General features: G+C 39.4%; 1 protein-coding gene across 6 annotated transcripts in view; it reads right to left on the bottom strand.

Annotated features, from left to right (window-relative positions):
• MAST4 (microtubule associated serine/threonine kinase family member 4) overlaps positions 1-26,285 on the bottom strand; it is a 963,205-nt gene that overhangs the window by 74,546 nt on the left and 862,374 nt on the right. For all 6 annotated transcript variants that reach the window (XM_029575919.1, XM_029575908.1, XM_029575928.1 and 3 more), the window contains 5 exons: positions 24,757-24,815; positions 23,348-23,433; positions 7,679-7,887; positions 1,809-1,947; positions 1,124-1,256 (listed from right to left, as the gene is read on the bottom strand). In XM_029575919.1, coding sequence (XP_029431779.1) covers positions 1,124-1,256; positions 1,809-1,947; positions 7,679-7,887; positions 23,348-23,433; positions 24,757-24,815 — 626 coding nt within the window. The remainder of the gene's footprint in view (positions 1-1,123; positions 1,257-1,808; positions 1,948-7,678; positions 7,888-23,347; positions 23,434-24,756; positions 24,816-26,285) is intronic.

The following is a 26,285-nucleotide window of genomic DNA, read 5'->3' on the forward strand; positions in this document are numbered from 1 at the left end:
TCCATTGTTTGGGGGAATTTCAGTGGATGCACAGAGTTACAGAACTGGAGGTGCAGGATTTATATTGACATTCTGTCCCTTCCTATAAATTCCAGACTTCACTCTCATAGCCATATAGAATTAGTTGAATGAGGCTATCAAATAATTATATAGTGTGAAACTGGCCAGCTTTTTAAAATTACGCAGAAGACTCTTTGGACTTTTTTATTAACACCAAATATTCAAAAGCTGTGTTCATCCCATCAAGCTCATATATCTCATTAAAGAGGTAACTTGAAAAACACAATAACTTTGTTTTATTATTGTTACTCATAAATTATAACAATAACATTAATCTTGGAATATTATATATTTTAATATAAATGAAAGGTTTTCACAAGATAGGTTGTGTCGTGAAACATTTTATTATGTATATATTTAAGGAAACATACATAAATTATCGAAATACATTTAGTTCGTTTAACCTTTAACCTCTGGTTTGCTAGTAGACTGAATTACTGTGTCATGAAATTATGTTTGTCTAAAAAGTGTGTCACCAACATGAAAAGTTTGGAAAGCTCTGTGTTAGAGAGTATTTATTGTCTAGACAGGATTGTTTTATTATGTGGTCTCATGAATAAACAATGACATTTGCATGAATAAGGTGTGAATGTATTTATGAGTTCTCTTATGTTGATGTGTGGTATTTTTGTACCCTCACATTTTAATTTCTTTTTGGGGAAAAAATTAGCAAAATGGCTAAAAATGACTAAAATGGTTAAAAACATACACTCACGTGCATAACTTTTAGCAGACCATCCATCCTCAGAACCAAGGCCAAAACTTTGAAATAAGACAATTTTTAATTGCTGCTCATGTGTCTAGTTTTAAATATTACTTTTAATACACATGATTTGTGAATTGAAAACAAATAATCCTATGCTTATTGTAATGGTATGGTTGGAAAACTTAACAGGACTATGCACATGTCCTTTTAAGGTTCTGTCCTTTTGTTTAGCCATTTTGCTAACTTTTTTTAGCCATGGCAAAATGGCTAAACAAAGATTCTAATCTTGAACTGTGAAATACTAGTTTACCTTAACTCACTTTATGGGGCAGCAATGAAGAAATGACCCAAGCTTACCTGCTTATCCAGAAATTCACGGGCATCTTTCTCAATGTGGCCCTCGTAAAGATTGGTCGTCATGCTCATTAAACCCACCTTAGAAAGCCCAAAATCTGTCAGTTTTATATGTCCCATGGATGTCACCAATAAACTGCCAATAAAATGAATGCTTCATTGAGATACATTACAAAACATTTTTTTTTTTTTTTTAATTTCAGTTCGGTATGTTCTTACAATTCTATAAGAAAATTTTAAACTCTCTGAGAACTTGCCAAAGAATAAACACAGTCTTCTAGCACTATTCAAGAACTGTGACATCTTGCTGCTTCAAGGATCAGAGAAAGCAACAACTTATCTGTTATTAAAGTGAGCAGTTCTCATGAACAATCCATCTATTGTGCGAGAATTCAAAACAGGCTGACATTCGGAACAACCGCCAGCAGTTTTCAGAGCAAGATTTGCTTTTCACAGTTTGAAATGCAGGCAATGCAATGCTTTACAAGCATTCTTAGGGCCCTATTTAAACAGCTGCAGCTGAGTGGCAGACACAAGACAGACAAAATTGCAAGGAACAGCAGACTGACAGCCCAGCAGTGGGGAAACGACTGACTGGTAAAGCCCTAATTGAACTGCAATTTTGCAGAAATTACAGATCCTGCAGTATTAGAGCTCTGCTGTAATTTAAGTAAGACCTTATACATACTTGTCTGGCTTTAGGTCCCTGTGTACTATTCCATAATTATGGAGATATTCCAAGGCAAGGACAGTCTCAGCAAAGTACATCCGTGCCATGTCCACAGGTAAAGGCCCCATGTTCTTCAGCAAAGTAGCACAGTCTCCACCTTGGATTTGAAAACAGTACAAAAATTAAGCACTCTCTGCTAGAGTATCATTGGAGGATATAATCTTAAGGTGACTGACATAATGAAACTTTTTTCTTTCAAATTCCAGGATTGGAATGCTTCTCACTAGGCTGATTTCTTGTTGTTACTAGATTTCTATCTTTGACTATATTTTGCAAGTGTATGGAAAAAACTATGGCGTCAGCATCTAGTCTCTTAAAACAATAATACAGCACAATTAATGTTTTCATTCAAGCAAAAGAACAAAAAAATAACATTCAATATAAATGTACAGCTCTCTTAAAACACAGTCCTTCCCTTTGTGTTACAAACATATTTGAGGATTTAATGTCTGGAAATGATAGTGCATCTATTTTTAGTTCAAATGTCAACAATGGGTGAAGTGAAAGGCTGTATATCTCTGTTTTTCTATGCAAGGCCTGCATGCAGTCATGATAAGAGTACTAAATGACCTATGAATTCAAGACATAAAAATAAAGTACAATTATCCTTAGGCCTTAATAAAAAAAATATTTTTTGAGGTGTTTAATTAGAATCCAAGAGGAGGAAGGGTTTGAAATGTCAGTAGAAATTATGTACTAAGTAGCATATACTCCATAGTATATAATTTACAATTTAATAGAGCTTTGAGCAAGTGCGTTGCATTGAGAGCCTCCTCAGTCTATACCAAAGCTAACATAAATAGCTCCAGATAGGTGGGTTGGCATCTCATGGCTAATTCATCCTGCTAACTATGGAACACACCAGTTATGGTAAGGAATCTTTGCTTTTTTCGTCATTAAGCAGGCTGAATTAGTTATGATCTGTGGGGAATCCCAAGCTGAGAGTTGCAGCAAAGTATTTACTGTGTAAACAACCTGCACTCCTTTGTGGAGAGTAGACTACTGCTAGAACAAGTCACGTAAAACTGCTTGTTCAAAGTTACTGTCAATCCTTGAGAGGTAGTTCACACAGCAATGGGATATAAAGGTGTGAACTAATCACCAAGTTGCAGCTTTGCAAACATACTCAAAGGATATTACCCTAAGATGAGCCACTGAGCTCTGAGCTGACGAAGTTCGACTAAGGCTATTATCTATAATTCGGCTAAAATGTAGTAGAGCTGAACACATTCTGCTAAGCTGGTGGACAACACATGGTAGGCAACTTTGACGTCAAGATGGTTAGTGTTGCATGTGACCAATAGTTTGATATGGAAAGTCAATACAACTTCTGGTTGAAAATGTTTGATCGTGTGAAGAGGACCACCTGATCATGGAAAAAATTATATATATGTCACATAACTGACATTAGCTTCAAGCTTGCAGACTCTTGTACCTAAGGTAACTGATGTGAGGAATGTTACTTTCCATGTCAAACAGGCAAAAATACTTCTGCACTGAATCAAAAACGAGGTCTCATAAGTTGAAAAAGGACAACATTCAAGTCACATGGAGGAGAGGTAGTTGTGCCGAGTACAAAATGTAGTACAAGCCTTTTGCAAAGCCAGGTATCAGTGGATGAACAGAGGTGGATTTAGCATGTACTTGAAGATGGAAGTCACTAAGATGTTGAGATATATTTTCATCAGCAGTGAGGTAGGCCTGAGTCTACATTAGCAAGTGCTTGGGCTCACAAGAAAATGGATAAAAGGTTTTCTGTTGGTACCATTTGGAATATTGAATGCATGAGAAAGCATAACAATCTTTGGTGGATTGCATTCTAGCTGGAATAAAAGATATTATCGATTACTCTGGTCAAGGAGAAATGTGCAAGTACTGAGTATTCAACATCCAAACCATCAGATTGGATGGTAAAGCATTCTTCTATTTTGAGTTACCAGTGTAGAATGTGTTCCCAGGTATAAAGGGGCATGGTTGGAAAGTTGTATGAGATATGCAACTATGGCTGCCCGGGGTAACACTGAAACTATCAATAAAGCAGCACAGTTGTTCAGCAGCATTTGCACTGACCTGGCAATCAGCAGTAGTGGTGGAAAAATGCCCATGAGGCTTGTCCCCTAATGATGGAGGAAAATACCCTAAGCCAGCCAGCGATAGCTAGGTGGAAACAAGAACAAAACAATCTAGTTATCTTTTCTGTATTGAGACAAACAGGTCAAATGGCAGTCAACCCCCTAAAATGAATAGTTCATAAGTTGATTGTCATAAGGACCACTTGTGTGGATGGAATATTGCTGAGGTGATCCACCAGCATGTTGGATATTCCCAGAAGACAGGAAGTTTGTAGGAGAGGCCAATGTCTGGTTGCGCACACCTCAATCTTGAACGCTTCCTTGTAGAGAGACTACGAATTTGCATACCAGTCTAGTAAGCTGTTCGAATTAAGATGCTCTTACCTCGAAAAAAAACGTGTTAACTTTGAAACAGTGCATCTAATCACCCTTAATTCAGCAGATGGATCCCATAGTGGTTCCATTTGCGGGATCAAAATGATCCCATGTAAGTGCCTTCTTCCTATAGAAGAGGTGTCCACTGCTAGCAAAAACCAATGCCCATCGCAAGTGAAAACCAATGAGGATGGGCATAAGATAGTGCCTTGTCCTGAAATATGAGGAGGTTTTACACTAGAAAAAATTCTCACCTTGGAAACCTGGACTGTGGCAAATAATAGTGTGGGTGAGCTGATCCCACTGAGAGTGGAGACCCTCGTGTAGATAACGGCAAGTCAGCAGATCCATACGATCACCACCAAATGTCTTGACGTAATGAGAATTGCTCCAGCTGTCACGTGCTGGGAGGGCAGCATTGTGTATATGAGCAATACTACTGTGTACGCTCTATTCATTGTTGGAAACTCTCCCCTCTGCAGCGAATCTATCCATGATTTAATGGATTTCATTCTTTGAGCAAGTACTAGACCTGACTTTTGGAAAATGACTGGAAAAATCCAAATTTTGTAGAAGACTGCCATCTTATGCTGGGAAAAACAATGCTTATTCTTGAGAGTTCACTGCAATTAGCCAGTTGTCAAGGTATGGAAAGAATTGAATCTTCTAGCAACTGAGGCATACAGTTACCACTGTAAGGCACTCACAGCTGCTCATAAGGCAAATGGGACTACCCTCTACTGGTAGTGGGAAGAATCCACCTTGAAGCAGAGATAGCAGCAAAGTGAAGAATGGACAGATTATGAACATTTACATCTTTCAGCTCAAGAGCGCATATCCATTCTTAATTTTGGATTTGAGAGAACCCATACTGAAGGAATTCATTTTGATTTCTAAGGAAGCAGACATTTTTTTCAAGGCCTCAGATCCAGAAATGGGCCTCAATCCTCATGATTTCCTGAAGATTAGGAAATATGAGGATTAGAAATTTCATCCATGCTGGTTTTATTGTTGATTGATGAAGAAGTGATTGCACTTCATGATGAGACTTCAAGTGACACAGATATGGATCAAATTTCTAGCAATGTGGAGGAGATGGTAGCTGGGAGAAATGCAAACAGTATCTGGACTCCATGATTTGGAAGACCTAGAGGTCCATGCTACAAAATAAATTAGGATCAAGTCCTGCTCCAGAACAGAGCTCAGAGGAATGAAAATAAGGCCTGGGCTCTCGCTGGGGCTTGTTGTGCAATCTTAAGCTGATGCCACTCACGCTGAAAGAGGTTCTGCTGAAAAATTGGAATTGACTCCTACAAAAGTATGACCATTGGCAAGAGTAGAAGGTACTCAGGGACCCACAATAGGGTTGGAACGTTACATTCCATTTTTTAATTTATCATAGAGACTAAGTACATACGATGTCTTCTCGTGGAAATTATTTAAGATACTATTTGCCCTGAGCAATATCATATGCCGAGCTCCAGCCGAAGCTGATCGGTAAGAAAAAGCTTTTTGGCTTCAAAAGCAGTTGTGGATAATAAAACCTGTCTTCTGCAGATTGCAGAAAAAACCTTCAGATTTTGAATACAGCTGCTAGGATATTGATTCACACTGAACTGGTGAATAGAGATACGGGTAGGAATTATAGAGCTTTGGAAAAATGCCTTGCCAAAAATATCTAGTAGCTTTATTCAGAGCAGACCTAAAAATGACTATTCGGTGTGACAGTTGGATGACTGCAAACCCCAAAGAATTTGAACTCTGCATTTGAGATTCAGTTTTTTAGCCATAGGAATGCCAGAGATAGGTGTTTCTAGAATCTCATTGGCAAACAGTTCAGAATGGGGCAAACTGGGAGAGCCTCTGGCTCAGACAGGGTATCCAATATCTGGAGGGACTCAAAGATTTCTGTGGAAGGGGCTCCGATGCTAACAGGTAAATTTCCAAAGAAGTTACATATACAATGGAACATACTACCATAGGAATGGTCAAAAGCCATTTACACACGTTAAGTGCATTTAACATGGGTAAAACTACTGAAATATAGCACATCTTGTGGCAATTCTTTAAAAGCCACTTAATGCAGGTAAAGTGTACGTACACCGTAGAACCCAGTTGTAACAGGTACATTTTAAAAGGAGCGAGTGTGCCCATAAACGCGCATATTAGGCTCCTAGAAAGCCAATACGGTACTACCAGCAGAACTTCCTCTTTCCAGAAGCTCTTCTGGTTTCTTCATCTGAAGAACCATAGTGGCTGTTATAAGTGATTCAATACCCCTTAGCTGGAAAGCATGAATATTTCTGGGACTTCCAAGTAATTTGGAAAAGACCCATCAAATATTCTATCTACTCTTGAAATAAATGAGTCTGAACAGGAAGCTGAAATAGCTTTATCCCAGAGTATGTGTTTGTGAAGTACTGATTTGTTGTTTCTACATCTGTCTCAAAGCATGAATGAAAGATGGATTTACTGTGAAATTACCTATCAATTATATTTGCAAATTACTTCTCCTGCAGGTAAAAATAAAGCTGTTGAAAACACAAGAGATTGCTGCCTGAAATCCTCCAGCAGTCTGTCAGAGACAGGGCAGTAAACCATCCAGAGAGAGATCCTGACAGCCTTTTCCAGTACATATTCAAGTCAACAACAATATCTGATCAGCCACTAACTAATTAGAACCCTTAACCTGGCAGGAAGTACTGCTGAGGAACCGGTTACACTACTATGAACTGAAGCAGAGAAATACAGGAGATATTGGCAGATGTAGCGTATTTGGTCCACCCAGTCTGTCCATTGGTGTCCGCCCATGAAATTATCATGGACCTTACATAATATCTGATCTTCCCCCTCCTTTATCCTGCTCCTGAGATCCCTTTGTGTTCATCCCATGCATGCTTGAATCCTATTACTGTTTTGGTTCCTTCCTTCCACCTAACAAGAGGGATTACAGGAGAACATCTCAAAAGAACTGTAATGACGACAGCTTAAAAGCAAAATTAAAGGAGACAGCATGAAGTAATACTTTCTGAATTTGAACATTTAAAATATTGTGCAGTTCATAAACGGCATGGCTTTCTTTCAACATTTGATAATGGGAGATAGCGTTGCCATTATGAACAGCAGCAAGCCAATGAATAGGGTATTTTTCTTTTACTGTTTCCTGTAATCGCATAAGCACAAACATTATTCAGAGATAATGACTGGGAATGCATCCAACTTGTTGCCTGGATCTGAGGACTGTGCTCACAGCACAATACCTCCATGCGCATTTGTCATACAGAAGTCAGGTCTCCACGTCTACCACCTCCTTCCATACTGCATTCATTTTTCTCACCTTCCTCTCTCCCAATCCCCAAAAGGTGCAGCTGAATATTTTACCTTCTACGTATTCCATAACCATACACAAGTGGCGTTTCGTCTCAAAGGAGCAGTACATGCTGACCACAAAGGGATTTTCTGCGAATGTTAGGATATCCCGCTCCACAAAGACCTGCTGGATCTGGTTCCTCAGAATCAGGTTCTGTTTGTTGATCTTCTTCATGGCAAACCTCTGTCTTGTTTCTTTATGGCGCACAAAGTAAACAGCACTGAAGGAGAAACATCCAGGCAAGAAAAATAAAAAGTCTGTCAGTCTATTTTTAAAGTAAGACATGCTGAAATCTAGTTTACGCCAGTTATCCAAGTATTTTTCCTCAAGGTGACTGAATATAAAATTGAATCACACCTGCATTCTGCCAAAAATAAGAAAACTACAAGATTAAAGGTACACCATATGAATTACCTATGTAGGTAGGCCTGGTGACTGAGTTTGTATTCTGATTATCTGAAAGCAGCACTTTAGCATAGCTGGCTGGAAAGTTCCCTTTTGTTAAGAGCTTTTCCACGGGTGGATTATTCTTATTTCAGGGTTGATACATGCCAGGATCTGACAGATGCCTTTCTGGCAGTGTTCAAGCTACCCTGCTGTGCCCCAATACTAACAATGTCAATGACAGCAAAGCCCTTTGTTCTTTGTTAAACAATTGCTTGGAAATATTTTTGCCTTGTACAGAAAGGCAGATTTATGCAAGTATTAAAGTATCTCATCTGTCATTCTCTCCTTTTTTTCTACATCTCCCTTGCCTTGTTTGGGGGCCAGTAAAAACTCTCTTTTCACATTAGAGAAGTGGGTGAAGGAAGGACTGGGTGTAGCCCACTGGTTATTCATTTGCTTCTGGGCAAGATCCCCTGCTTTTGTGACTAGCCAGAGGTGGGGTTGGCCTCCCATAAAAGAGGATATCCAATCACAGATGTACTCGCTATCCAGTGCAACCACAGCAAGCATAGTAATGATTCTGAGATCCAGGCCAATACCTTGGAACCTATTTACACACCAGTATGAAACATGTATGCCTTGTAGATCAAGAGGCGTGAAGCAATGCCAAAGAACCTCTGTGATGTGTCATTGTTTCGTGTGAATATTTTAATGGCATGACTAGCTAGAAGTCCTCAAGAACTCCATCAAAATGTGTGTGTTAGCTGTGTTATTGTTTTCAGACTCCTTTAATGAGTTTGGAAAGATCTTACTGTACAGCATGCTATTTTTTGGATGCCTATGAGGCCCCTATCATGCGCGCTAAAGTTTATTTTAAATTGACTTATTTTATTTCACCCTGTATTTTATTTTGTATTTCTTATATGCTTATGGTTTTATTTTATTTAATTACTATGTAGGTCATGTAAACCACCTAGATATATTTTGTGAAAGGTGGTATATTAAGATAAAAAAACTGAACAATTGCATAGGAATTAAGATCCAAATATTCAGAAGAGGACTGAGCACTCAATAAAGTTCCATGCATTCAACAAATATAGGTGCCTAAATTCTTTTCCTGAATATAGACACCTGACTTTAGGTGGCTTAAACTGAGGCACCTAAAGACAGGCGAGGTATAAGGATGACCTAAGGTAAGGCTCCTAAGTTAGGCCCCCAAAGCTGGAAATCAGTGCTTAGCACCAAAATTCATCCCCCAACTTGGCCCTGCTCCTTTTAAGATTCCTACATTTAAATGACTTGTGGTTTAAGATTCCTTAATTTAGCTATTCAGAGCTGGCAATTTTATTTTTTTAATACTTTTTATTGAAGTTTTCAGCTTTAAGCATAAAACGTTGCCAACCCCCCCACCCCCACTATATGTCATATATTCCAAAGCACGAGGACAGTTTAGAGTTCAAAGAAATAAATAAAACCTGGTGGTCACACTTTAATCCTGTTTTTCACATAAAGTAATGACTTCAAAAAGGAGGCCCATGTTTGCTGGTTTAATACTTGATGTTTCTGAGATGCTGTCTGCATCGACTTCCATTCCAATAGGAATAGGTCTAACATGGAATATTTGAGAATCCCAATCCCCCATCCTCCTTGGGCACCATTAAACTAGTGAATTTCAATCTCGTGCGTTTAAAGTTCCAAAAAAATTGGGTGCATAATTTTTGAATTATGCATGTCTTTTTTTTTTTTTTTTTTTTTAATAAGAACGGTACCATTTATAAAACATATAATAATTTAGAAATTAGTATCATTTTAACCAATACCACTCGTTCAGTTAGCAAAAGTGGACAATGCTTCCAGCTACTCAATTTCTTCCTAAAATCCTGCACACGGGGTACAATGTTATATTGATATCATTTCTTTGTGTCTCGGTGGACTTTGAATCCCAGATATTTAATCGTTTCTTTTGCTCATATTAATGGGAAATATTGCCATTTGCCTTGTAAATGGCCAACAATGTCTATAGCCTCGAATTTAGATAGGTTTAACTTTAAACCAGAAAAGGTTCCAAATACATGTATAAAGTCTAGCACTAAGGGAAGTTTTGTATGAGCAATTGCTAACATCATTAACATATCATCAGCAAAAACATCAATTTCAGCTCATGACACCCTATTTGTATACCTTTGATATTGACCTCACGCTTAATTTTACATACCAAGGGCTCTAGGGAAAGAATAAAAAGAAGTGGGGATAAAGGGCATCCTTGTCTGGTGCCTCTACTTAATCCAAAGATATTGGGGGTGGATCCATTAACACAAATAAAGGCTTTAGGGTCCTTATATAAAAGTTTAATGGCAGTAAGAATTGAGCTCGCAAAGTCAAATTTCACCAAGGAATCAAATAAAAAAACCCATGCCACCCTATCAAAAACTTTTTCTCCATCAAAGCTTACCATTAATGGATCTAGTATCCGAGAAGAATGGCGTTTCTAAGGCCACCAGTAAACACCTGATGTTAGCCATAGACTTTCTGCCAAATACAAAATCTATCTGTTCAGGGGATATTAAATCTGGAATAATATATTTAAGTCTGTTGGCTAAAAGTTTTGCATAAATCTTTACATCCTGATATAGTAATGATTTCAGTCTGTAGGAATCTGGATCTGCCTGATTCCTGCCTGGTTTTGGCAAAATTGTAATAGCTGCTACTGTCGTTTCTGGGATCACATTATTTGCCACCATATGGTTGAAAAGCTCATCCAAAATTGAAGACACTAAGTTTTGAAGTGATTTGTAAAACAAAGAGTTCAAACCATCAGGGCCTGATGATTTATGTAATTTCAAGTTTTTTTTATCAGTAAAAGGAGAACTTCTTGCATAGAAATTGGTTGGTTCAGTTTGGTTAATTATAACTTGGTGAGTGTGGGAACTTTAAACCAGTAAGAAACTCCCTTTGATTTTCTAAATTGGGTGGCTCCTGACTGTATAGCTTTTGATAAAAAAAACTTTAAAGATGTCCCCTACATCTGAAGCAGACATGGCAAAGGAACAGTCTTGTCTTTTGATATGACTTATAAATTTGGAGTGGACATGGACTTTTATCAAATTACCTACCAATTGTCCTGGTCTATTCCCATATAAGAATAATTTATGTTTAAAAATAAACAGTTGTTTTTTGGTGCAGCAAGTTGTTCAAAATAGTTTGAGCATTTCTAAATCTAAGCTCCCAAACTTCAGAATTGAATCTATTCCATTGAGATTTATAATGCGCCATTTTTTTTTCAAGGTCTAGGAGCTGTTTATTTCTCTGACATCTCTTAGCTATTGTAAATTTAAGCAACAAGGCTTTTGCTGTTTTCCAAAAAAGAACTGGAGTATCCTTATGCTGTTTTTTAAATTAGTCAAATGATTGCCATTTCTCCTATAAAAACTGTTTAAAATTGGGCTCCTTATATAACCATTCTGGCATTTTCCACTGGAATAAAGAGTCTGACCCTGGATGTTTCCCATTGAGCAAAATACCAGGCAGTCGTCAGAAATCACTAAATTCCCTATTTCAGCTTTTTCAACTTCGATAAACAAAGACTCAGAGACAAAGATATAATCGATCCATGATTTAGCAGGATGGGCCCTAGCATAGTGGGTATAATCCCATTCTTCAAAGTGAAGAATTCTCCAAATATCTAATAATGACAATATTTAACAGAGAAATTGAATACCTTTCCCTTTCCCCAACCTGCTGATCATGGAAACTGAACATTTATCCAACTGTGGGTCATGTACACATTTAAAATCCCCACCTAGAATTACCAGCACGGATCCCAAAGCAGAAATATGAGTTACTAATGTAGTAAAAAAATTATGGTCATATTTGTTTGGGGCATAGACTGATGCTAAAATTACAGATTTCCCAAATAAAACCCTTTAACCAATATGATTCGACCTTCTGCTTATCAAGTAAAAAGGATACTGACTTGTGGATTAAAATAACCACTCCAATATGCTTGTGCGTTCCTGAGGAAAAGAACACTTGGTTAAAACTTTTTTGTTCTTTAATTTGATATGCTCTCCATCTTTCATACGAGTCTCCTGTAGGAGGACACCATGAGACCTAAGGCAGTGAGAGATTACTTCTCTCTTTATATGGGTTCCCAGCCCTGCAGCATTCCATGTCATATATGTCCCTTTAGGGCCCATAAGGAACCTCCAGTGTTCTACCTAACCTATCCCCAAGAATGAAAAATGATGAAAAAAAGAAAAGAAAAACGACTCCATTGATGTGCTGACCAACGTATCACTACAAATATGGTCATGGGAAGGCAATGTACCTTTAGTGTCCTATCTTTTTTTGTAAGATAATTATTTCCTGTTTGTTACTTTGGGAAACCAGACCTAACCAAGAAAAATGCATACCATCACCCATTATGAAAACAAATAAAAGGCTGGTGTACCAGACTAAAAATCTCTCTCTCTTCCTGTTTCTTTCCCTCCTTGTATTCTATTTTTGCCCTACCCCATATCCCAAACCCTCCTCCTCTATTTCCCCCCCAGTCACATATTTCACCCCTCCAAGGCAACCCATTGCTCTCCATAGAGAGAGCCGGAGACAAATCTATGTGATCAGGTGTCAACCTCATCAAATTATCAGTAAAAGGAAAGATTTAGAGGCATATACTATTTTCTGTAAATAGTCTCAATTTAACAAAAGGAATCACAAATGCCCAGAACCAACAACAGTTGCACTCTCCATTCATCCTCTAGGTCTGGCTGTATAACTTCTACTGTCAGACTTGCAATACAGTAATCAAGTGTCAGAAGCATTTACTGTTACTCGAGTCCATCTTCAAATGATCATCAGATGGCTGCAAGATGTGTTCCCCAACAACTATTTCCGGATACCACTCCAGGAACTATGGCCAATGAAAAGGCATAACTAAAGAAAGTTTTAAACAAAAATCACATCAACTAGAGTAAAGTCACGTAGTGAACCACTGACTGAAATCACAGATGAGCTCCAGATATGTAATCAGTATGCACGCAATTCAAGCACTTGAAAAATCACTCTCAATAAGGCTAGAGATACAGTGCAAGTCTCCTGCCACCAACATTCCTTGCCAGTTCACTTATCCACAGCATGAACACATTGGCAATATAGTTCTGTTTTTCAGGCAATTTATCAAACACGTGTGTTTGGCCATTCTGCCAAACTTGCAATTTGGCAGGGAATCGAAGTGCAAACCTTACTTGCTTCGTTGCAAGCTGGGCACACAACAGACCAAATTCTCTCCTCTTCACTGCTACCTGAAAAGAAAAATCTTGGAAGATTTTTAAAGTGAATTATTATATTTTAACATTGCCACCTTGTGAGTGGCTTGCCAGATTTGCTTGTTTGGCCACAAAATTGAAGATTCGGGCTGTCACAATGCACGAACGTTGTTCCTGTGAAGATTTTGCTCCCAGTCTGTATCCTTATTCTGGGGTAGATTTTAAAAGAAGCGCGCGGGCGTACATGTGTGCGCGCTACCCAGCACGCGCACATGGACGCCTGATTTTATAACATGCACGTGCAGGTGCGTGCATGTTATAAAATCGGGGCTTGGCACGCGCAACAGGGTGCACATGCACCCTGTGCGTGCCGACGCCTGCGATCTTCACCCGTTCTCTCCCAGCGGCCTCGGAGGGAACTTCCTAACCCCTACTCTATCCTTCCCACCCCTTCCCCTAAACTTTTCGCCCACTAGCCTTATTCTAACCCTCCTCCCCCACCTTTATCCTACCTCTTGCACCTGCCTCTGGGCAGGTGCAAGTTGCATGCACTGGCAGCCTGCTGGCACGTGATCCTCCAACACAGCGGCAAATGGCTGCTGTGCCGGAGGCCACTGGCCCCGCCCTACCCCTTTTTCGAAGCTCCGGGACTTAGACACGTCCCAGGGCTTTAGGCCCGGCGCGTGTAGGACTTTGAAAATCCAGCCCTCTATCTTTAGCGCACGTAGCTGGTCAGCAAGGCCCATAGGCTCCGGGAGTTACTCAGTGCATAATTCGGCCAGCTTGTACTCTTCTATCGATTCCAGGAAACCTATAAAGCAGAGGTTGTTTTGACGCAATCTTTTCTCTAATTCATCAATCTTGTCTTCATGCACTGTTACTAACTGTTCCAACTTATGGATTTTTTTTCTGCTGTCAATGCATCATCTTCTGCAATAGACATGTGATTTTCTAAAAATTTAAGCCGAAGGCCAAGATCATCTAAGCGAGGATTTTAAAGCAGTAATTTGCTTCAAAATTGTATCCAATTTACTGGTTATTGCTGCTGTGATGGTGTTAACCATATTATCTTTGTTTAGGCCTTGAGAATTTTTCTCTGCTGCTGTGGCCATTTTGTCTTCGCCGATTCTGAGTTTTTCCTTATCTTTTTTGACAGCTTAGTGGGCATGCCCCAAAGGAGATTTATTCATGTAGTGATCGATGTTCATATGCGAGGTCCTGCCTTAGGTTTGTTTCCCTCGATATAAACCAGAAGCCTTCGATAACAAAGAAAATCAGGCGTTGACACCTGGAGCCAGGCTGAGCATGTCCTTCCTGGTTCACATCACATCACATGACTCCCCAGAGCTGGCAATTTTTAATTTCTAAAGTTAGGTTCCTAGACGTTTCTGACTATCAGGCCCAAAGTCGTCACTGATATCCTAGAAAGTAGTTTGCAGGGATGGGCCCTGTGAAAGAGCTGAGTGGTGTACAGGGTGAGCACATAGTACTATGCTGGGAGGGGGGGGGGGGGGGCAAGTTGAGCCAGTTCTTTTATTTTGTCTCACTGAATGCATGGAGATGTTCTGATTTTTCTGTTGATTTTTATAATAAACAGGATGACATCTCCATGCAGGCAATGGAGTAAAACAAGAGCAAGTCCTACCTATTCCTCTTGATATGTACAGTCTATACATTTAGCACGCTGACACATCATCAGAATCGGAGCTGTAAGAAAGCAATCAGAGTTCTAAAAGGAAATTAGCACTAAAGAATTTGCAAGCATTCATACTGGGATAAGTGAACACAAAGTAGTTGAACTATCAAAAGGATTTTAGAAACGTCTGTCATCAGTTAATTAAAATCATTCAAATGCCTCCTATCCATTCTAATTTGTATTTCCTTCCTGAGAAGTATTTGTGACAAAAAGTTTTAAAAATGTATTTAAAATTTGTTTATTTTAAAATTTGTAATACTTCACCTATTCCAGAGCCAAAGCATACTAAGTAGATTACAGCTTTAAAACATTAAGAGTCTTCTGACAAATGACATAAAACAGACCTAAAATACTCAACTACTCTTACTCTCATGGCGTGAAGATTCTTACCAGAACACCCTGTAGGCATGAATATAACAAAGGTCTAAAAAATAAACTCTGGGAAAGATGTTTGGAAAGAGATTGTGTGGTCTTAATAAAGATACACAACTTTTCATTCAAAACAGTCTAAAAATTTTAGTAAAATTAACTGAGCCAAAAAAGAACAATGATATAAGAATAAGATCCAAAGAGCTAGCAAATCCCCAGATTATAGTGGAATGAGGAGGGAGTGGGGGCGATAGTAAGCAAGCGGCCACATTATGGCGGGATGTTTCTACCCGCTGCAGTTATGACTGCGCTGCACACTATTGCCCCCGTAGCACCAATGAAATAGCTGTAGCTATTTCCGGCGCTACTGAGGTCGATAATGTGTGATAAATTGTCGCCTGCGGTGCTACAGGCCCCTAATGTACCTAAACCTTGCCCAAACTTCTCCCCTTTCCCTAATTTACATTTTCAAATCATGATGCGATAGTTATCGCATGTGTTGGGGAGTTATTGCCCATTGCAATTTGATGAAAGACCAGCAAAGAGTCTAGAAAGAGGCAATCTGGCACTAGTGGTGTGGTAGTGGTGCACACTGCCAGGCAGAAGATCTGGATTCTGTTTCTGAGCTTGGCTTCTCAGGCCAGCCAGTATGAAACAGAGGCAGCATTCACAGCATGCTTGGGTGGAGCAGTAGGAATGGAGAGTAGCACAGGCTGAAATAAAACAGAGAAATCCCAGAAGATCACTTAGGGGAGATGCTGCTTAGCTTGGTGCTAGAAGGCCTGGTTTTTGGAATCTATTGTAAATGCTGAAAGGTATACTACTGATATCTCTGGTTTGTAAAATAAAGTTGGTATATTTTGGGATGCTGTAGCAATTAAGGAACTCATGCTTGTTTCAAGGGCTCTACATATTGTTTAACATCCTTCTCAAATGAACAAGAAATAAGAGTTAATTTCCCACCTAAACTATAATTTTGGGATTCTAAGAGCCATCCACCTTCGATAATAACAAAGCACAAATTATAGCCACATCATTAATTCTCTGATTTTTTTTCTAAGTTTAATAAAGTTATTACTGAGTAATTGAACATTTATTTACTTAGCAACACATATTAACTCTTCCTGGAGGCTTTTAATTCCTCTTGCTTGTCAATTATCCTTTTCTAAAACTCCATTTACCCACGATCAAAGAGTACAGAACGCTGTCAGTCTGATTTAGTGAACGTTCACAAAAAGGGCCACGCTTCTACAAGTACTGAGCTATATTCTTGTATAGGATTCTTCTGGAGAGCAACATGGCGATATCCAAAATATTTTTGGAAGTTTTATTTTTTTAAATAAAAGTTTTGCAGAGTAATAATTGCCCAAGCATGGTACTAACCATGGATCTTAGGATAAGAAAATGGCAAAGCCCAAGAAGTGAATTGTGAGGAGAGAAAGAAAGGATGCTCGGTTGCAGAAATAAGTTGTAAAGCTCTCAACTGAATAGGGTAGAAAAAATAAAGCAATGTGAAATATGAACTACAAGCAAGAATAGATGAGTTGGAGTTTGCATTTTGGCCAACCTGCTTTCCAAGCCTCTGTTTACCGTTTCTCCCCCTCCCCCTTAGGTAATGGAACACATTCTTGGCTTCCTTAAATGCGTATCGTATCACTGCATGGTGAAACAGTAGATCATCAACGCCCATCAGTTCATTCGGCCACAGAATTAACTGAACCTTGCCATTTCTTAAGCTTTCAGCTGGCAAGGGAACTGGTTATGCCAGTGGGCTGGAGTTAACAGCTTAGTTATATTGTTCATTTACAATAAAAGCAAACGCCTAAGATTATAACATTTTGAAATCACAAACAGAAAATAAAGTTTTGGTTTGCTGCATAAAAGTTGGAGCCAAACAGATTGTGAATCAATTAAGAGCTGGCTTGCATCCTTAGTGCTTACTGATTCACAGCTTGTTTAACTTCTTGTATATTCCCAGTGATTCCCAAATGTCTGCTATACCTCATCTACTATACAGCCATTTAATTACGCTACAAATTAGTTTACTTAGCCAATTATAAAGCTGAATTCAGCTACAATATTTACTCAAACTTTCTGATAATAAATGGTTCCTATTATAACTAATCAAAGAATTTCACATCTGACAAACTTCAACTGTGCTCCAACCAGCAATCACAGCCAGCCAACTACATACTACTTTTTTAAATCATCATAAAATGCACAAAACACTAAAGAAAACAGGCACATCAGAGTACAGCGTACAATACTGTTGTTTTTTTGTTTTGTTTTTTTTTAATAATTTCTTCAGCTCAGCATTAAGGAAGAAATTTCAATTATTTCCGTTGCAAAATTCAATTAATTGTGCCATAAAGGTCCAGTGTTATGAGCCTGAGATGACATCGCTACCTCCATAATTACATATATAAAAACCATCAGTGACGCACAGGCAGGCCTGCCAAGCATTTAAGTTACTTTACAAAATTAACAAACTGGAAAATAACTCCTGAGCCGGAGTAAAAAACCCATGTAGCACTGCAATATCTGTTTCTCGTTTAATGGCTTGCAGTTGTTCAGCCCGGTAATAAACACTCATGACTCTCTTTATTGCTGGGTATCCATAGACGCAACAGAAATGATGGCTTAATTATATTTCCTTGCAAGTCTAAACTATGCTCAGGTGCTCACATCGCAGCTTGTTGCCCTTTAAGCCTACAGATCAGACTGTTGTATCTAGTCACAGTCAATGATTTACCAGGCACACATTGTCAAGAAACCATTCTGCAGAGCTACATACAATAAACTTGACCTATAATGATGCCTCAAGATAGTGAGTGCTGAAAGCACCAGCTGGACCAGCTGATGAAGTTTCACTTGTGCTGTCCTACTTGTGCTGTGATGCCTTCAATACCACATCACAACTACCCCCCCCCCCCCCAAAAAAAAAAAATAAATTAAAATTAAATAAAAAACTTCAAAAAGAAATAAAATCAAGTTGAATTAAATTACCCCAATGATGATAGCATTTCTGGGTTTTGCTTTACTCTTAGCCAGTACAGCTCTTCGCAGGTGTCTTAGTCAGTCAGTTCAAGCCTCAAGTGTTGTAATGTATCCCATGTATGTTGTAATGGTGACATGCAATAAATTACTCCCTGTCCTGTCTTAACGCTTAATTAGCTTACTGTTGTAAACTCTGTGGAAATCAGTAACAAAGTGCAGTGACAATATGTCCTATCCAAGCACCTAGAGGCCACTTCAAAAGTTTTATTAATACATGTGTTACCTGCATGTTGTACCATTATATATGCCTCTAATCAGACAATTTGGGCTTTTCTGCTTCATTAAAACTGTGTGCATAAGCACCATATGGCAAGGAAAAAAAAGACCTTATTTCATACCCAAAGTGTTTTTTTTTATCCTACTCATCAGCATGTTATGTAGTCAAACAATGGTAATCATATGCACAGACCAGGGATGGCCAATTCCGGTCCTCAAGAGCCACAAATAGGATATCCGTTGTCTGCATTGTCTCATGCATATTCATTGTGGCTAACCTGAAAAACTGGCCTGTTTGTAGCTTTCCAGGACTGGAGGTTGGCCACCTCAGCACAGACTGTAAACTAAATTGTCCTTCCGGAAGGAAAACATGTATGATATACTGTTTCAAACAGGACAAGAGTTAAACTTATATTTTCTGATAATGTCATCTTTTGCTCATTCTAGTCTGACCTCAGGCAGGGAAAATTAGCACCCACAAGCTAGTCAAGAAATTAATTAGGTTAGTGAAATAAAAAGGCATCACCTTAATATATATTTTTTGCTTTTATTTGTTAATCTTTATTTTTGTGCAACAGTGAAATTGTCAATTAAATATCTGGGATGAACTTTTCCAGTCTCTATTGGAGATGGTTTTATTAAGTAAATTTGATAGGTATATGTGGAATAAATATTTTGTTGCTGTATCTTTTAGGTCAGTGTTTCTCAAAAGCTATTGGTCGTGATCCTTTTTCTTCTCCATAATACTTTTAGTACATCTTTCCTCCCTTTCCCAAAAAATAATTAAAAAAAAAAAAAAAAGTAAAACTACTGTTTTTCAAACGAAGTTCAATGTACTACAATTAAAGTTATGTCAAATCAAACATTTTGGGGAAGATTTTCAAAGGGCTACGCGTGTTATATACACGCTTAACCCCCGAAAACCTACCCCTGCGCACGCCGAGCCTATTTTGCATAGGCTCGGCGGCACGCGTATGTCTCGGGGCTTTCAAAAATGGGCAGTCTGGGGGGGTGGGGCCGGGGCGGCAGTCCAGGGGTGGTCCTGAGTCCTCTGGCACAGCAGCCGTGCCAGAGGTTTGCGCGCCAGCAGGTGTAACTTTGACAACAAAAGGTAGGGGGGGGGGGGGATGTAGGTAGGGCTGGCTGGGAGGGTTAGATAGGGGAAGAGAGGAGAAGGTGGGGGAGCCGAAAAAAAAGTTCCCTCTGAGGCCACGCCGATGTCGGAGCGGCCTTGGAGGGGAAAGCCATTGGGCCTCCCCTAGGGCTCGGCGCGCGCAAGGTGCACAAGTGTGGACCCCTTGCGTGCGCCGACCCTGGATTTTATAACATGCATGCAGCAGCGCGCGCATATTTTAAAATCGGGTGTACATTTGTGCGCACTGGGTAGCGTACACAAATGTATCCCGCGCGCATAAAAATAAAAATCTGCCCCTTTGTGAGCCCTCTCTTGCATGATGCATCCATCTATGTTACCCCTTGAGGGCCTCCCAGTCTGGGAACCACTTTGATAGGTGTTCTCAACAGCTGATCCCTAGAAGCAGATGCTCAAAATATGCAGCTTTTCCTCAAATACTTCAAACTAGCCAAATTCAATGCTAAATCCAAAGATGACACTGGAAAAATCATAGGTACAGGTTTGATGATGCATGCATGTACTATGTTTATAAAATACATAAAACTTCAACTTCCACCCCGCAACACACTTGAAACAACCTCTTTTATGTGCATACTTTTCCAAGTGGCAGCAACAGTACGCTTGTATTCACGCCACTTCTGAAAATGTGCTTGCTGTGCACGGAGGCTATTTATGCTTGTATATGCCGATTTTACGGGTACAAATCCCGCATGTTTGAAAATTACCCGTTAAGGGGCGGATTTTGAAAGGTTACGCGCGTAAATCCTCAGGATTTACGCGCGTAACCGCTCCTGTGCGTGCTGAGCCTATTTTGCATAGGCCCGGTGACGCGCGTATGTCCCAGGGCTTTGTGAAAGGGGTGGGGGCGGGACCGAGGCCTCCGGTACAGCGGCTCGGCCGGCGCGCATAGGCAGGCGTAAATAACAAAATAAAGGGAGCCGGGTTAGATAGGGGAAGGAACGGGAAGGTGCGGGAGCCAGAGGGAACGGGGAAAGCCATCAGGGCTCCCCTAGGGCTCGGCGCGCGCAAGTTGTACTAGTGTGCACCCCCTTGCGTGCGCCAACCCTGGATTTTATAACATGCGCGCGGCTGCGCGTGCATGTTATAAAATCGGGCGTACATTTGTGCGCACCGGGTAGCGCGCACAAATGTAGGCCACGCATGCAGGTTTTAAAGTCTGCCCCTAAGAGCATAAGATGCATCATGCTGGGAAAGATCAAAGGTCCATCAAGTCCAGATATCTGTTTCAGACAATAGCCAATCTGGGTCCCTAGGAAGAACCTGCCAGATTCAGACATTAAAAACAAACACAGGGGCAATACTCTAACTCTACAGGCATGAGTTAAGGGATTCAAAGGATACAAAATAGATGCAGAATTGGAGCACCAGGACAAAAAATTTAGCTTAAACATACTTTAAGTTTCCATGTTTTGTATTTGCAACATAGAGCACATAGTGGCTGGATGTTTCAAGCAACAATCTCATTAGTTTTAGAAGCAGTTTAAACCCTTACAAATCTTGGTGGCAAGGCACTGACAGGCCAGTGCAGAAAGGTGTGTTCAGATGAGTGCACGTCCTGCCTGCATTCAAACATGCATTTTCTGGGCTTAGAACTTCCTGCAAGGAATTTTGCATGCAGAAAATGTGTGCTCCTAAATGGGAGTACTGCTTAACGCCCTTGCATGGAAATCTCATGCAAATGAGGTCATTAAGCAGTAGTCCCCAATGCAGAGTGACTCATCTGGCCAGTGCACCTTTTTTTATTATTATTATTATTTTTTTTAGTGCTGGAAACTTCAGGGTCAGAGCTGGAGCTAAGTTTCCTGTGCAATGAAAAAAGTAGGAAAAAAGGTTTGAAAAGTTAAAAAAAAAAATGTTCGGATCTCTCTGGGTAAATGCTGCTACTTAATCGGATAATTACTGATTTATCCATCTATCTGCTACAGTTTGCTGCTACTTAGCTGGCTATGTACTTTATCCAGCTAAGTAGCAGTGACCAGAGCCTGATAAGTACTAACTTATAGCCGGATAAATCCGTATTTATCTAGTTAAGTGGTGTCAGCAGATGCTCCACTTACTAGATAGCCTGACAGGAATGCCTCCACTCTCCTTCCTGAGTTAAAATGTGCGTTAAGCCAGTGCTGAACAGACATTATAAAGTTTAGGTGCATTTAATTATTTAACGCCTGATGCATTAGCATAGCATTAGCTTACTGCATCTTGAGTTTTAAAAAAAAACAAAACTGGGCGTTAAAAATGTGCACTGAAAACCAGCACAAGGTTTCTTAACACCCAGATTATGCATCGGCCTGTGAGGGTGGAAGAGCCTGGGTGTTTTTTGAACTATGTTGACTTGCATGCTCATCTATCCAGGAGAACAGTTAAAACAAAATGTCTTGGATAAGGAGCAATATCCTACAAGTAGTCAAAGCTCTTACAGCTGGCAACCGGGATATACCTCTAGCAGCAAAAATCAAAACAGCTACGCAGAGATGGGCCAATTGGTCTTTATCTACTGTCATCTACTTTTGTTACAATGTATGTTATCTTTAGGGACTTTCATTTTCAATTTATATTATATTTTACCTCAGGAATTTATCAATGTTTATTATAATGAACAAAAATGGGTAAACTTAAGGGGGAAATAAAATCATTTTTTTCCACTGATTTTTTTCCTGTTTTTGTTAGTTTTAATAAAACACTGATAAATTCCTGGGGAACAATAAAATAAAAACTGAAAACTAAGGTCCCTAGTTATGTCATACAGAAAATACTCTGTCATAAAATGTGTTCATTTTTAGGAAACAGTGTACAATTCCCTTTGCATACAATATACTTCACTACATTCTCCAAACAGTATTTTAACTAGATTTCTTTTTACAATTCTTCAAAGTACACATTTCCAATGTTCCTTAAATCCCTTATTAATTCTTAATTTAATCTCTGGCACAACAACTAGCAGTTCTGTGTAAGGCAACCCAAATTACCAGAGACATTTATTGACTAGTTACAGATAGTTCACCTATTGTAAAAGGTTTAATTATCCTCTGCATATTACATGTTCTAGCACAGAAATGCACAATCAGATACACTTCCTCAGGTTGTATCAAATTAACTTTAAACAATGCATACTTAAAAGCTTTGTGGTTAGCTATGAGAAGGGCGAGGTGCTGGGAGATCTTTATGCTCATCTTCCCACAAAGGAAGATAATGACAAAACTTTGTCTTGGATAAAGACTGATATCTTACAAATGATCCCACTAAATGGTTGCCAGAGGGGATATATCCTTAGCAGTGTGAATGGGAATAATTTGGCAGACTAGTGACTCTGGTCTTTTTCCATATGTATTTCAACCACGTTTATGAGTGTCCATTTATGACAATTATTTTGTCACATATTTTGGATTTACTTTCCACATCAGGTGACATTTTCTAGTTTTATTCAAGTGAGTTTTCTCTTTGCTAGATGGTCTTTTTCTGTCATCATCTAAATAAGTAGCTCTAAACTTAGTTTATGGAAGCAAAATTGTGTCATTTAGTCCTATGCTTAACTCACCCATAGGCTCCATTGCTGATCAATTTGATTGTTTCAAAATCATTTTCACATGGTTTCCTTCTTAATTTTAAAGCAGTAGTCGATCTCTAAAGCAACAAAAAATACTGTTTCAGAAACATGAGGTGCAGAATAAAAATAATAAAAGTATGGTATTTGCTGGTATATAATAGGTTATACTGAATATAAATCAAGAACTGCTTCATTCAGTTTTAATGCAAATATCATGAAGGGATTAACTAACTATTTAACAAAAATGCATCAAATATCCTTGTACATCTATGACTATCAGAAAGAGCCATGCAGAAAGGATTGGCTACATTTTACTTCATATGTTTAGCTTAGAGCCAAAGAAACTGAAGGAGGATATAACAATTTCCAAAATTCATAAGAGTATCAGCTGGCTGGCTGGTGCAACACCACTTGACCTCCTGAGGACTGGTGAGACAAAAAATCCCACATCAGCCCTGCATGCTGGAGCTTGAATTAGGGGAACACAACAAAACACAGCTTCTATCAATATGGGGAACATGTGGAGCTACAACAGAAACGGAGTGAAACTGTGCTTTTGAGTTGGTACTGATCACATTGCTTAAGCAAACACAGTAACATTCAGGCCGATGCTATACCGGCCACTGGCTACAGTGGAAAGTTAATCCGCGACTGGACACGCATTTTGGACGCGCGTCCAAAATGCGTGTCCAGTCGTTGTATCCAGTATAATGCGCGGGGATTGGTGCGTTCAAAATGCGCATCCTATCGCGCGTGTAGGAAATGGCAATCACATGCAAATTCTTGTTGTTGAGGCTATTATCAATTCCCCCAGTGCACTCTCAAAAATTAATGCCAGCTCTTGAGGAGGCCATCATGGCGATATTAAGACAGAGGGAAAAAAAAAAGAAATGTTCCAAAAATAAAAAAAGTGTGCCAGCAGTCAGGTTAGGAAAACGGATGCGCGAGTGTCCATTTTCCTAACCTGTGACTGTACACAGGTTAGGAAAACAGACGCTGTAAAATTGAGCGCCCGTTTTCCTAAGTGGCTGACAGCTACCTCTCCCGGGTGCCCGCTGCAGAGGCGGCGCTAGGGGCGTGCAATTTCCCCATGCACCTCCTTTTTACTGCAACAGCCCATTTGCATGTAGCTTTGAGTGCCCCGAGAGGAGGATCGGCGCGCATTAAGCGAGCGGGAGCTCAATCATGAGCACCCCTTTAATGTGTGCCGATATTGCAACGGCCCGGTTGTCGTCAGCAATGAAACCCCTATTTGGAGTTTCAAAATGTGTGGACCCCAAAAGCAGATCTACAAAGTGACAGTAGTTGAGGTAAAGCAGATATTTTGCTCAGTGCTCTAGTATAGCTGTACAGTCTGCTTGAGGCTGAGAACGGTGGTGGCTCTTATTAAAGTAACTTACCCCAACTGATGCATTGGTTTCTGGAGTGCCACTGTTATAGTTAGCCAACTGAGCTATTTCTAAAAGAACACAGGAAAGGGATTTAGGATCAATCTGGCAACAACTGCAATGACAAACTACAATGAAACACTTCCATGGCACCTGATGTAAATGTGATGCATTGTTAAAATATTAATAAGCCAAGGATAGTCCAGCAACAGATGCAGAGCAGAGTTTTGGGCTTGATCCCATGAGCTAAACAGCACTCCAAGCACTGCACAATTAGACAGAGGTCAGGGTTAAATGTAACTTCTGGATCTTCAGTGTGAGCGAGGTTAAAACAAACCTGAAGTCTGGCAAAAGATAACATTTAAATAGAGCTTCTAGATGCTTCAGCTTCTTAAAAGGGAAACTTAAAAGTCAGTTGTCATGAATGCATCATGAGCAATAAACTTTTCTGAAATCTGTTTAAGCTTTCCTTTGACAAATATTATCCTAAATTTTAAAATCAGTTTTATGAATAAATGAATCTGTGCACAAATTTTCATATAGTTTTCTTTTTTTGGCACCATGGTTTTCTATGCCTCCTTCGCACTTCCAGCTCAACTGAAACTAGATTAATACTGGATAATACCACTATGAGCCTTTATTTGCAACTACTGTGATGCTAACCTTCAAATTTTAATCCCCTCTCATCTAGCCGGCCAGAAAAGTGACAATTCTTCAGCAGAGGCCCCCAGACTATGGCTTTCTCTGGATTCTGGTACTGGCCCTCTGGCACAGAGGGCCTCCTGGCTATTGCCTCCTGGCAATAGCCAGGAGGCCCTCTGTGCCCTCATCGAGCCCCAGTGGTCTGAATGGCAGCACCACAGAGCCAAACCAGCTTTCCAAAATCCATTTTCATGCCTTGTTGTACTGTAGTTAAGACTTTGAAATTTTTTATCTGTGAAGGCAGACAGGCTCACTGCCAAAATTGTTTCCATGAAAGACAAATCATAGAATAATTCTATTTCTAACAGAAATTTTGCTAAATAACTATTATCTTGGAAAGACATATCATCTGCAAATAGTGGGTAGTAATCGTACGAAACCGAAGTCAGCATTTAAAGTAGGGAGTTAAGAAACCATTCTACAATGCATGAAGAGATTTTTAAAACTCATCTAAATACCATTAAACATCTGCCCCTTTTATTTCATTGATTTTAAACCATTTCTGAAGACTCATGATTCAAAAAGGTAAAGATGGTAATTTAAAAGCCAGAGGGGGGGAAGAATCTTTCTCCTGGGAACTTTTCAGAAACACAGCCACCAGTATCTGATACATGATGAATCTGTTGTGGTATTGCTTTCAAATAAAGCACCATTTTATCTGGCATTATCTTCAAGAAATTCACGCATCATTTCACCAGAAGAAAGATACAAAAAAAATGAGTAAATAAGTTAAGCTTAGAAGCCAGATCCCTTGCTAGCAATGTTTAATTTGTCACATCATTTGCAAACATTACCAGCTATAATTTAGTGAAATAAAACCAGTTTATAGGCAGTGTAAA

The sequence above is a fragment of the Rhinatrema bivittatum genome, chromosome 1, assembly GCF_901001135.1.
Source record: "Rhinatrema bivittatum chromosome 1, aRhiBiv1.1, whole genome shotgun sequence".
In the NCBI taxonomy this organism is placed as follows: domain Eukaryota; kingdom Metazoa; phylum Chordata; class Amphibia; order Gymnophiona; family Rhinatrematidae; genus Rhinatrema; species Rhinatrema bivittatum.